This window comes from Carcharhinus amblyrhynchos, chromosome 21 (assembly GCF_965287045.1).
Source record: "Carcharhinus amblyrhynchos chromosome 21, sCarAmb.v2.hapA, whole genome shotgun sequence".
NCBI classification, from domain to species: Eukaryota; Metazoa; Chordata; class Chondrichthyes; order Carcharhiniformes; family Carcharhinidae; genus Carcharhinus; species Carcharhinus amblyrhynchos.
The window spans coordinates 42333832-42347135 of record NC_137344.1 but is presented as its reverse complement, the minus strand read 5'-3'; the positions used below and the strand labels follow the sequence as shown (position 1 = coordinate 42347135).

Sequence of the window (13304 nt, the reverse complement as noted above, 5' to 3'; positions counted from 1 at the left end):
CTCCTCTCCCCCCACCTCCTCCTCCTCCTCCCCCCCACCACCTCCTCCTCCTCTCCCCCCACCACCTCCTCCTCCCTCTCCCCCCCACCACCTCCTCCCTCCTCTCCCCCCACCACCTCTCCTCCTCTCCCCCCCCACCACCTCCTCCTTCTCCCCCCACCACCTCCTCCTTCTCTCCCCCCACCACCTCCTCCTCCTCTCCCCCACCACCTCCTCCTCCTCTCCCCCCACCACCTCCTCCTCCTCTCCCCCCACCACCTCCTCCTCCTCTCCCCCACCACCACCTCCTCCTCCTCTCCCCCCCCACCACCTCCTCCTCCTCTCCCCCCCCACCACTCTCCTCCTCTCCCCCCACCACCTCCTCCTCCTCTCCCCCCCCACCACCTCCTCCTCCTCTCCCCCCCCCACCACCTCCTCCTCCCTCCCCCCCCACCACCTCCTCCTCCTCTTCCCCCCCCCACCACCTCCTCCTCCTCTCCCCCCCCACCACCTCCTCCTCTCCCCCCCCCACCACCTCCTCCTCCTCTCCCCCCACCACCTCCTCCTCCTCTCCCCCCACCACCTCCTCCTCCTCTCCCCCCACCACCTCCTCCTCCTCTCCCCCCACCACCTCCTCCTCCTCTCCCCCCACCACCTCCTCCTCCTCTCCCCCCCACCACCTCCTCTCCCCCCACCACCTCCTCTCCCCCCACCACTCCTCCTCCCCCCACCACCTCCTCCTCCCCCCACCTCCTCCTCCTCCCCACCACCACCACCTCCTCCTCCCCCCCACCTCCTCCTCCTCCTCCCCCCCACCACCACCTCCTCCTCCCCCACCACCACCACCTCCTCCTCCCCACCCACCACCTCCTCCTCCCCACCACCACCACCACCTCCTCCTCCCCACCACCACCACCTCCTCCTCCTCCCCCCCCACCACCTCCTCCTCCCCCCACCACCTCCTCCTCCTCCCCACCCACCACCTCCTCCTCCTCCTCCTCCTCCCCCCCCCACCTCCTCCTCCTCCTCCTCCTCCCCCACCACCACCTCCTCCTCCTCCCTCCCCACCACCACCTCCTCCTCCTCTCCCCCCACCACCACCACCTCCTCCTCCTCCTCCCCCCACCACCACCTCCTCCTCCTCTCCCCCCCACCACCACCTCCTCCTCCTCCCCCCACCACCACCTCCTCCTCCCCCCACCTCCTCCCCTGACCTCCAATCCCCAATCAGCCCCACTTCCAAACATCCATAACTTCTGTCCCCACCCCACCCCACTCCAACTCAAACCTTTGGTAGTCCCCACCCTTGATCCACCACCACTGACCTCTGATCCCCACCACTTCAAAACTGAATCCCCCCCCCCCGCTCCATTTCCAACCACCTTTAATTACCCACCCTCCAATTTCAGTCTCTAAACAATCCCCAATCTCAGCCATCCAAGTGCCAATATATGCGTCCCCCTCCCCCTGCCAACCCTGATCCCACAAATCCTGTCTGCTCACAGAGACACTTACCTACTCCTTGGTCTGTCACGGATCTCTGACGTACCTGGTTTATCATGATGTAGAGATGCCGGCGTTGGACTGGGGTAAACACAGTAAGAAGTCTCACAACACCAGGTTAAAGTCCAACAGGTTTATTTGGTAGTAAACGCCACTAGCTTTCGGAGCGCTGCCCCTTCGTCAGGTGAACCCCACACTCACCTGACAAAGGAACAGTGCTCCGAAAGCGAGTGGCGTTTACTACCGAATAAACCTGTTGGACTTTAACCTGGTGTTGTGAGACTTCTTACTGTGTATATCTGGTTAATAACAGCAGATGATGTGAAAAAGAGCGTTACCTCCTTTACTTTGACACAGTTGCACTTTGGCAGTACCCCCAGGGGACACGCTGCACTGCCCGGATCTCACCCGGTCCGAATCGGAATGGGAATAGAAATTAAAGTATGAAATCGGACACGAAATGTCAGTCGGACACTGGTCACCACTCTGAGGAAGTTCAGGCCCTATGTATCAGACATGCCCAAAGATGATTGTCATCTCATTTTTAGATGGTGCTTTGTTAGTGTACCCATTATTTCTGCACAGAAGGTGAAGTTTGCAAGGTTGCTTGGGCTGGGGTACAATTATACAAGTGTATTCACTGCTGATCCTCACTCAACACCTGGTCGGATATATTCTCCCTTACCAACATGTCCAAACTGCACTCCAGAGTAAAGAACTAGATTGTTATGGATGTTGGAATTATTCCACGCTCCCCGCCACCCCCCCCCCCCCCACCCCCCCCCCCCCCCCCCCCCCCCCACCGGCCTCCAAACCCAGGGTTAAGACATGAACGTCTCTCTTTTTATTCATTGATGGGATGTGGGCATTGCAGGGCCAGCATTTATTGCCCATCCCTAATTGCCCTTGAGAGGGCAGTTAAGAGTCAACTTCATTGCTGTGGATCTGGGAGTAGGCCAGAGCAGGTAAGGATGGCAGACTTCCTTCCCTAAAGGACACTAGTGAACCAGATGGTTTTTTTTTACAAATATCAACAATGATTTCATGGTCATCGGGAGACTTTTCATTCCAGGTTTTTATTGAATCAAATTTCACCATCTGCAGCGATAGGATTTGAACCTGGGCCCTCAAAGCATTACCCTGGGTCTCTGGTTTACTCTTAGATAGACAATTCCTATCATAGAATCCCTACAGTGCAGAAGGAGGCCATTCAGCCCGTCAGACCTGTACCAACAACAATCCCACAAGGTCCAATCCCTACGTATTTACCCTGCTAATCCCGCAGCGTTAAGAGGCAGTTTAGCATACCTAGTCAACCTAACCCGTACGTTTTTGAACTGTGGGAGGAAACCAGAGCACCCGGAGGAAATCCCCGCAGACACAGGGAGAACATGCAAACTTACACAGATAGTCACCTGAGGCCGGAATTGAACCCAGGCCCTCGGCGCTGTGAGGCAGCAGTGCTAACCTCTGTGCTGCCCTCAGGAAGGCCTGAGGTGACGGTCTGATCCTTACATCACTGCTTTGCAATGTTGATATTTTATAACAAGGGTGGACTTTCAAAATTTATGGGGCCAGATTTACATTCCTCGGTGTCACTTCTCCTCAGATTGTCCCGTCAAGTGTCGATGACCGATTAGTGGCTGTCTGACAGGAAGGCAGCCGTTACGAGGTTCAAAGGGCTCCCCCCGCCACCCCCCACACCCCCCGCCCCCCCCAATCAGGAGTCTAGGCCAGGTTGCCTTATGGCCAAGGGGTTATACCACGTGCTGGAAGTTGGTCACAGCTGGAGATTTAAGGGTCATCTGTTCTCAGAATCTGCCTTGTTTTTAATTGAAAGCTCAAAAAGAGTCAATAAATGAACTCCAAAATTGTACAGACACTGCCACCTTCTCCAGTAAAATCTGCAGCCACAGTCCAGGTGGAAGGCCTTTGTGCCACCTCATTATACCCGTGGCAAAACACCCCCAAGTTTTTTCCCATCTGTTACCCCAAAAATGCAGCAATGAAAAGCTCCGTACAATCGGCATTTTAACAACTCATTGGCATGTTAATTACTGATAGTGCGGGATCGGGAGGGGGGTTTGGTGGTGGATAGCTGGTTCGAGAGGCTCCTCAGGTAGGACTCTGAACCTTGGGGATAGGTGTAAAACCACTTCCCTCCTGAAAGTCCTGGCTTTGACAAAGCGACCATTAGCCAGCGCTCGGGTAATCTGCCAATCTTAGTTCAAATTCAAAAGGTGGATGGCAATGTGGCTTGCAGCCTCAATATTGTATTTTAAGCTGTATCAGGCCCTCCTTTCTGACGACTTCAGTTAAAGCTGGAGTGGGCTGGAGGTCCTCCCGTACCTACCTGAGAAACACCTTTAACCTTTGGTTAAAATTCAGCTTTGTAACTCCATCAATAAGCCACACTTTTTATGTTCCCATGGTGTAATAAACTTCTGTTTGTAAATTTCAAAGCCAGGCAAATTTTAAGCATTTATAAAGTAGCTGACTTTCTAATATGTGGCAAACATTCATAGAGTCATAGTGCAGAAAGAGACATTTGGCCCATTGAGTCTGCACCGACCACAATCCTACCCAGGCTCTAACTCCATAACCCCATGCATTTACCCTACCTCATCCACTGACACCAAGGGGCAATTTGGTACCTAACCCGCACACCTTTGGACTGTGGGAGGAAACCAGAGCACCCGGAGGAAACCCACACAGACGCTGGGAGAAGGTGCCAACTCCACACAGACAGTGATCCAAGCTGGGAATTGATCCCAGGTCCCCGGTGCTGTGAGGCAGCAGTGCTAACCACTGTGCCACCGTGTCACCCCAAATGCCATTGTGCCATCCCTTTGTTATATAGGGGGATCCATGGTGTGTGTACACCTGCATGCGTGTTTGCGTGTCTGTGTTGGGGGTGTGAGGGGGGGTGGTTTACTTTCAGCAATATGGCAATAAACTTGAGCAGAAATGTGTGGTGTGTGTGTGTGTGTGTGGGGGGGTGGGGGGGATTGACACTTGTTAAAATTTGAGCCCTTTGTTAGTAGATCGGCAGTTGTGCCCAAGGCAGAAACTTGAGCCCAGGCTGTTGGAACTAAATAGTCTGCATTATTTCTATAAACCACCATCTAAACACTAGGAACTGACGCTGAACAGGTGGAAGAAACAAATCCACCCCCGCGCCCAACTCTCTCTGGAGCCCACAGCATTTATCTGAATAGAAAATCTATCTAAATTTATCTATTGAAAATCTATTTGAATTCTTCCAAACCTGGTTATTTTGAATTAAATTGAAGTGATTGAATTGATTTATTATTGTCACGTGTATTGGGATACAGTGAAACATATTGCACGCTATACAGTCAAAACATACCGTTCATAGAATACATAGGGGAGAAGGAAAGGATAGGGTTCAGAATATAGTGTTACAGTAACTGAGGGTGAAGAGAAAGATCAGCTTAATCTGTAATAGGACCGTCGATGGCAGCAGGGAAGAAGCTGTTCATGAGTTCTTGTTGGTATTTCTGTGTTTGCCCCCTCCCTGCCCGCTCCTCACAGGCTAATGCGGCAGGGGCAACCCTGGACAAGAAGCAGCGGATGATCGATAAGCAGATCTCAGACTGGCGTCAGAAGTGCGAGGAGATCCAGACGGAGCTGGAATCCTCGCAGAAAGAGTGCCGACAATACGCCACCGAACTCTTCAAACTGAAGACCTCCTACGAGGAGCTGATCGAGCAACTGGACTCGTTGAAGCGGGAGAACAAAACCCTCCAAGGTAACTTGCTGAGAAATCAGGCCGGGAGACTTCCAGGAATAAATATAAAATGCTGGGGTTCGAGTTCACGTAAATATCACACAGGGAGTGACAATAAAGGATAAATTGAACAGCTGAGAAAGGCGCTAAAGAAACAAAGACAACGTTTAGATTATTCAGGAAGGCAGTTAACGTACGGGGTAAGGAGATTGTAGAATTGTAGTCTTGCTACAGCACAGAAGGAGGCCATTCAGCCTGTTTTGTCAGTGCTAGTTCCCTGCAGCAGCAGCAGCAGTTTAGTTTAGCTCACTCCTCCATCTTGCTCCCTTAGCTTTGCAAGTTTTTTTCTCCTCAGAAGTCGATCCAATACCCTTCTGAAAGCCACAATTGAATCTGCCTCCACTACATCACAGGCACTGCTATCCAAGTCCAAAACACTCACTACATAAGAAAGCTTTTCCTGATAGAGTCATAGAGTATCCCAGCACAGAAAGAGGCCCTTCAGCCCATCATGCCTATGCCAGCCATCAAACACCTGTCTATTCTCATTCCATTTCCCAGCACTCGGTCCATAGTGTTGCGTGCTCATCTGAATTCTCCTTAAATTTTGTGAGAGTTCCTGCCTCTACCACCCTTGAGTGAGTTCCAGATTCCCACCACACTATGAATGAAAAAGATTTTCCTCAAATCTCCTGCCTCTTACATTAAATCTATGCCTCCTGGTTATTGACCTCTTTACAAAGGTTCTTCCTATCCACCCTATCTATGTCTTTCATCATTTTGTACATCTTGCAGTTGGTGCTTCTGCCACACACTTTAATTCTGTGTCCTCTGGTTCTCACCCCTCACCACCAATGGGAACAATTTCTCCCTCATCTACTCTGTTTACGCCCCTTGTTATCTTAAACAACACTATTGAATCTCATCACTATCTTCTCTTCCTCAGTCTCTCCAATCTATCCCTCTAACTGAAGTCCCACATCCCTGTAACCATTCCTGGAAATCTTTGGTCTAATACCTTCACATCCTTCCATGATGCGGTGCCCAGATTTGAACACAGTGCTCCAGTTGAGAATGAACAAGTGTTTACAGAAGATTCATCCTAACTCCCTTGTTTTCCAGAACCTTCTTGCTTTTCTATTTCAAACCTCTATTTAGAAAGCCTATAAGAGCATAACATAAGAACATAAGAAATAGGAGCAGGAGTAGGCCATCTAGCCCTTCGAGCCTGCCCCGCCATCGTGTCTTACCCTTTTAACTGATTCCTCAACCCATATTGCCACGTTCAATGATTTGTATGCGTACCCCCAGAACCCTCTACTCTAACACCCCTGTAGAAGCTACAAATTTTCTTTTCCAAAGTAATACACCATATATGGCCGAAAGCCGTCATTCCCATCGGCGATTTCAACACCACTTTTCCCGTCCAGCATCGGTCTTTGCTGACATTGGGCGAAATCCCGGCCGGAGGCTGTTGCGGGGAAATTTGAAGGTGGCCAATTGTGTCTTAACTTAGACAATTCAAAAGTTGCAAGGGAAATATCTCTGTGCAAAGATGTAACAAATTTATTTTACATAGAACAAATTATAGCTGACTGGATACTTCCAAAGGATTAAACAGCTTTGGGAATAGAGCTATAGAACCACTGCAAAAGATCTGACGTACATAAGAACATAAGAAATAGGAGCGGGAGTAGGCCATCTAGCCCTTCGAGCCTGCCCCGCCATTCAATAAGATCATGGCTGATCTGAAGTGGCTCAGTTCCACTTTCCCGCTTTCTCCCCATAACCCTTAATTCCCTTGTCTATCAGAAACCTATCTACCTGTGACTTAAATATGTTCAGTGAGGTAGCCTCCACCACTTCAACGGGCAGAGAATTCCAGAGATTCACCACCCTTTGAGTGAAGAAGTTCCTCCTCAACTCCGTTCTAAACCGCTCCCCCCCCCCCCCGCCACCTTATCTTGAGGCTGTGCCCTCTAGTCCTGCTGTCCTTTCTGAGCAGGAAGAACCTCTCCACCTCTACCCTATCCATCCCTTTCATCATCTTGTACGTCTCAATGAGATCTCCCCTCATCCTTCTAAACTCTAACGAGTACAAGCCCAGTCTATTCAGCCTCTCCTCATAGCTCAACCACCTCAATTCCGGTATCAGCCTAGTGAACCTCCTCTGCACTCCCTCCAAGGCCAAAATATCCTTGCGCAAGTGCGGTGACCAAAACTGCACACAGTACTCCAGCTGCGGCCTCACCAGTGCCCTATACAGTTGCAGCAAGACCTCCCTACTTTTATATTCAATCCCCCTCGCTATGAAGGCCAGCATCCCGTTCGCCTTCCTGACCACCTACTGCACCTGCAGGCTGGGTTTTTGCGACTCATGCACAAGGACCCCCAGGTCCCTCTGCACCGTAGCACGCTGCAGCTTTTCGCCATGTAAGTAGTAGTCCTTCCTACCGAAGTGGATAACCTCACACTTACCAACATTGTACTCCATCTGCCAGGTCCTCGCCCACTCGCTCAGCCTATCTAGATCCCTCTGCAGACTTTCCACACCCTCCGCACAATTTGCCGTTCCACCAATCTACATATTCAAATACAGATCAATTATAGTTTTCTCTAATCAATAATTCCACTTTTCATTAGCTTAAAATCAATTTCATTTAGTAGTCATACATCAATACAAATTCTCTTTTTCAAGTACCTAAACCAACCATATGATACTTAATAACATGGCGATATCGTATTCACCCTTCAAGTTCGGATGTCGCCTCCCTTCTGGGCTCTAACTACATCCCTGTTGCCTGGTAACGGCAGAAGCTACCGTAAGGTCAAAGTGAACATTCCCACTGTTCACTGCCAAGTTGAATAGACGTGTTCCTGCATCCAGGGGCATATCTATCCTTGTATCTGGATAGTGAATGCATCTATGAGTTAATGTTGCAAAGTACGTTCCTTCATAAGAATTCCCGCTCTGACTACTGCTGACTAGCTGGTTCCCTGACCTCTGGATCTAAACCAATGACATTTCCAACGATGCCTTTTGGTAACTTTGCTTGACTAGAGTGAATAATATATTTAAAATGCATTTAAAATATCATCTCATGTTTTAAAATCATAATTACTTGTTTTGATTCACTGACTGCATTCACATATGTGTAACTGTTTGTGTTAGCTGGTCTCATAATCATTTAACGCCTAACTGATCCCTGGTTCTCTTAAAGATTGCATTCTGCCTATGAACCTTATTAACTTGTTAAGAGTCCCCTTCCTCAGAGACTTTCGCTTCCGTTCTGTCGCTGGGAAAGATCTCACTGAAGTAGCTCTGTTTTCACCCTCGTACTGAATTGCTTCCACAGAGGAGATCACTGATTTGACGGACCAGTTGGGGGAGGGTGGAAAGAGTGTCCACGAGCTGCAGAAATCCAAGAAGAAACTGGAGATGGAGAAAGAGGAACTGCAGGCGACCCTGGAGGAGTCGGAGGCTGCACTGGAGGTAACCACGAGTACAACTCGCCGGTCACACCCTCGAGTACTAACACCACAGCAATTCCTTTGAAAGATTATCATAGGGGAATACAAATTGGCCAGTAGTTGGCCTTTCTTGTCCTGTCGCATGTACAGAGAATGTTTGTCTGAGATATGTTTTGTTTTATTTGATAAGGGATGTAGAATCATAGAATCCCCACAGTGCAAAAGAAGGCTATTTGGCCCATCAAGACTGCACCGACAACAATCCCACTCAGACCCTGTCCCCTTAACCCCATTTATTTAGCCCACTAATCTGTCTACCTATGTATCCTAAGGGGGTACTAATGGACAATTAACCTAATCTATACATCTTTGGACAGTCTAGCCTACTACTCCTATGTCCGACGTTTCTATTTAAATTCTCAAATATTCTCACTCCTCGTCCTGGTGTATGAAATGTTGAACTGTGTCATATTTGAGACACACCACTCTAAAGACACTGAATCCAATTTCTAGCTGCTCCCTGCAGTTGTTTTTCAAATTGGCTTCCTACAATCGTCTTATTGCGTCAAGTCTTGCTAAATTTGATCGCTGAGACTCAGGGCAGGATTTTCCAGCCCTTTCGCAGAAGAAGGTGCATCCTGCCTGCTACAGATGCGTCTGCCCATAACCGTGCCGGTAGGAGTGACCACCTCACGGTCCTTGCAAGGACAAAGTTTCACGTCTTCACGTTGAGGATACCCTCCATCGTGTTGTGTGGCATTACCACCGTGCCAAATGGGATGGACTTTAAACAGATCCGGCAACCCAAGATTGGGCATCCCTGAAGCACCACCAGCAGTGGAACTGTACTCCAGAACAACCTGCAAACCTCATCACCCACTCTGCCATTCCCACCAAGCCAGGGGAACAACCCTGCTTCAATGGAGAGTGCTGGAGGGCATGGTAGGAGTGACACCTACAAATGAGCTGTCAACCTGGTGAAGCTAGAAACACAGCTCTCCTTGCATGCCAAACAGCATAAGCAGCAAGTAATAGACAGAGCTAAGCAATTCCACAACTAATGGATCAGATCTAAATTCTGCAGTCCTGCTACATCCAGTCGTGAATCGTGGTGAACAATTAAACTCACTGGCGGAGGAGGCTCCACGAATATCTCCATCCTCGACGATGGAGGAGCCCAGTACATCAGTGCAAAAAATAAAACTGAAGCATTCACAGCAATCTTCAGCCAGAAGCACCGAGTGGATGATGCATTTCGATCTCCTCCAGAGATCCCTAGCATCGCAGATGTCTTCAGCCAATTTGATTCACCCCATGTGACATTAAGAAACAGCTGTAGGCGCTGGATAGTGCAAAGGCAATAGATCATGACAATATTCCAGTAATAGTATTGAAGACTTATACCTCAGAATTTGCGCTCCCCTAGCCAAGCTGTTCCGGTACAGATATAACACCAGCATCTACCCAGCCACATGGAAAATTGAAGAGGTACATGCTGTCCATAAAAGCAGGACAAATCCAAAGAAGCCAATTACCATCCCATTAGTCTACTCTCGATCATCAGTAAAGTGACGGAAGGAGTCACCAACAATGCTATCAAGCGGCACTTGCTCAACAGTAACCTGCTCAGTGACACCCAGTTTACGGTTCTGCCAGGGTCACTCAGCTCCTGACCTCATTACAGCCCTGGCTCAAATATGGGCAGAAGAGGCATGGTGAGAGTGACTGCTCCTAACATTAAGGCAACATTTGACAAAGGAGTCCTAGCAAAAACAGAGTCAACGGTTCCCCTCCAAGTCACTCACCACCCTGACTTGGAAATATATCCGCATTGATCAGCATTGATTCACGCCCATTTTCGTGGCCCCGTTTTACTGGTAAGAACAGCTTTGCACCCAGGAAGGGCGAGAGGCCCTATTAACGTAGAATGGACTATATCAGCATATACCTACCAGGATCAGCGTGGCTGCTTCCACCCTCCCAGATACTTCCCTCCTCGCCAACAAGGCATCATGCTGTGAAAATCACTACTGCTCTGCAGGAGAGGGACCAGGTGTCATGGCCACGCCGGAGGAATCGGAGGGCATTGAAGCCCCCAGATGGTTGTGACATGGTTGGTCAGTGCCCATGGGGCAGTGCCATGCCCACCTGGCACCCTGGCATTGCCAAGTTGGAAGGGGGGCCCGATGTGTGCGAGGAGGCGGATGGGAGGAGGTCTCACGGTTCAGTATCAGATCGGGGCGCCTCGCACAAAAGCGCCCAAGCACTCTGAAAGTGGCTTCACTGGCGTAGGTAGAATCCACCCCCGCCCCTACCCCGAGCGCCGGCAGACTGCAGAGCCGAGCTCGCCCAAAAGACCAGCGTGGAGGACTCCGTGTTTACGCTGTTATGACACTTAGAACCCCTTTGGAAAAATTCCACCCATTGTTGTTTCTTCACTGTCACTGGGTCAAAATCCTGGAATTGCTTCCCTTACAGCACCTCGGGTACTGCAGCAGTTCGAGAAGGCAGCTCACTACCAGCTTCCGACGGGCGACGAACGCCGGCCTAGTCAGCGATGCTCATATCTCGCGAATGAATTTTTAAAAACGCACAACGTTCACTATGATTTGCAACTCCTCAGATACTGAAACAGTCTGTGTGCATACACAGCAAAACCTGGACAATATTTCAGGCACGGGCTGATGAGTTGAAATACGGTATCACGCCACATAAGCATCAAGGAATGACCATCTCCAACAAGAGAGAATCTACTTATTTCCCTTTGACATTCAAAGCTATTAACATCACCGAATTTCCCACGTGGATGTTACCATTAACCAGAAATCGAACTGGAACTAACTCTAGAGATAATGTGACTATTAGGGCAGTTCAGAGATTGGGGATTCTGAGGCAAGTGATTTTATGTTCTGACTCCCAAAAGCCTGTCCACCGTCCAGAAGGCACAAGTCGAGGTGTGATCAAATATTCTCCAGATGAACGGAGAATGCCTGGACGAATGCGACTCCAACACAATCGTTGTAATGCACCATAATTCTCAGAAAAACTACCCCGGTAAACCCCTGCTTCACAGAAGCAACTCCTGCAATGTATCATAACGTTCAGAAAAATGTGTCTGTAATTGCACGGTAACTTTCAGAAAGATCAATCCATGTAAATGTACCATGATGCTCATAAAAACTACCATGTAAATGTACTGTAAAACTCAGCAATAAACTATTCTGTAAATGTACCATAGTATTCAAAAAATACACCCCGGTAAATGAACCATAATAATCAGAAAAGCTATCCTGTGAATATATCATAAACTTAGAAAAATAAGCCCAGAAGCTTAGTACCATCCAGAACAAAGGCTCTACTTGATCGGAACCCCATCCATCACCTTAGATATCACCCCCCGACCTCCCTCCCACTGCCAATGCACAGTGTATATGTACTATAGCCAGTTCGCTGTCACTGCACTAAAATCCTGGAACTCCCTTCCTAACAGCACTGTAGATAAACCATTACACGATTGATTGTAGCAGTTCAAGATGGCAGCACACCATCATGTTGTCAAGGGCATTTAGGGACGGGCAACAAACGTTGGCCTTTCTATCGACTCTCTCATTCCGTGAAAGAATAAAAAAGACTCTTACCAGAATATTAGGGTTATTTTTGGTAAAATACAAGGTCTGTTGTGACGGAGTTTTATCTTACAATTAAAGGCATTGTTTTTCTACGTGTTACAATATGTTTACAGGGCTTGTTTTTCTAAGTTTATGATGTATAGTTTTTCTGATTATTATGGTTCATTTACCGGGGTGTATTTTTTGAATACTATGGTACATTTACAGAATAGTTTATTGCTGAGTTTTACAGTACATTTACAGGGTAGTTTTTATGAGCATTATGGTACATTTACATGGATTGATCTTTCTGAAAGTTACTGTGCAATTAGAGAGTCATTTTTCTGAACATTACGATACATTGCAAGAGTTGTTTCTGTGAACATTACGTACATTTACAGCCTAGTTTTTCTGAATATTATGGTACATTTACAGGCTAACTTTTCAGTATGTTTTGGTACATTTACAGGATAGATTTTCTGAATTATAGTATATCTATTGGCTAGTTTTTCTGAATATTATGGTATATTTACAAGCTCATTTTTCTGAACATTACTGTAAGTTTGCAGGCTAGTTTTTCTGAATATTATGCTAAGTTTACAAGCTAGTTTTTCTAAAGGTTACAGTATGTTTATAGGCTAGTTTTTCTGAATATTAGGATACATTTACAGGCTGGATTTCCTGAGTAATGACAGTACATTTTTAGGCTAATTTTTCTAAATATTAGGGTACATTTACAAGCTAGCTTTTCTGATTAATATAGGACATTTACAGGCTAGTTTCTCTGAATGTCACAGTATGTTTACAGGCTAGTTTTTTTAGCGTATTACAGTACATTTACAGGCTAGTCTTTCTGAATATTACGGTACACCTTCAGGCTAAATTTTCAGTGTATTTCAGTACATTTACAGGATAGATTTTCTGAATTATGGTATATTTACAGGCTAGCTTTTCCTGACTATTACAGGACATTTGCAGGCTAGTTTTTCTGA

The 13304-nt window shown here is 47.9% G+C and overlaps 1 protein-coding gene across 3 annotated transcripts in view; it reads left to right on the top strand.

The window, feature by feature from the left end:
* The window catches only part of LOC145356389 (putative uncharacterized protein MYH16), a 209394-nt gene that overhangs the window by 162418 nt on the left and 33672 nt on the right, over nucleotides 1-13304 (top strand). For all 3 annotated transcript variants that reach the window (XM_080209077.1, XM_080209076.1, XM_080209075.1), the window contains exons 12-13: nucleotides 5038-5254; nucleotides 8590-8726. In XM_080209077.1, coding sequence (XP_080065203.1) covers nucleotides 5038-5254; nucleotides 8590-8726 — 354 coding nt within the window. The remainder of the gene's footprint in view (nucleotides 1-5037; nucleotides 5255-8589; nucleotides 8727-13304) is intronic.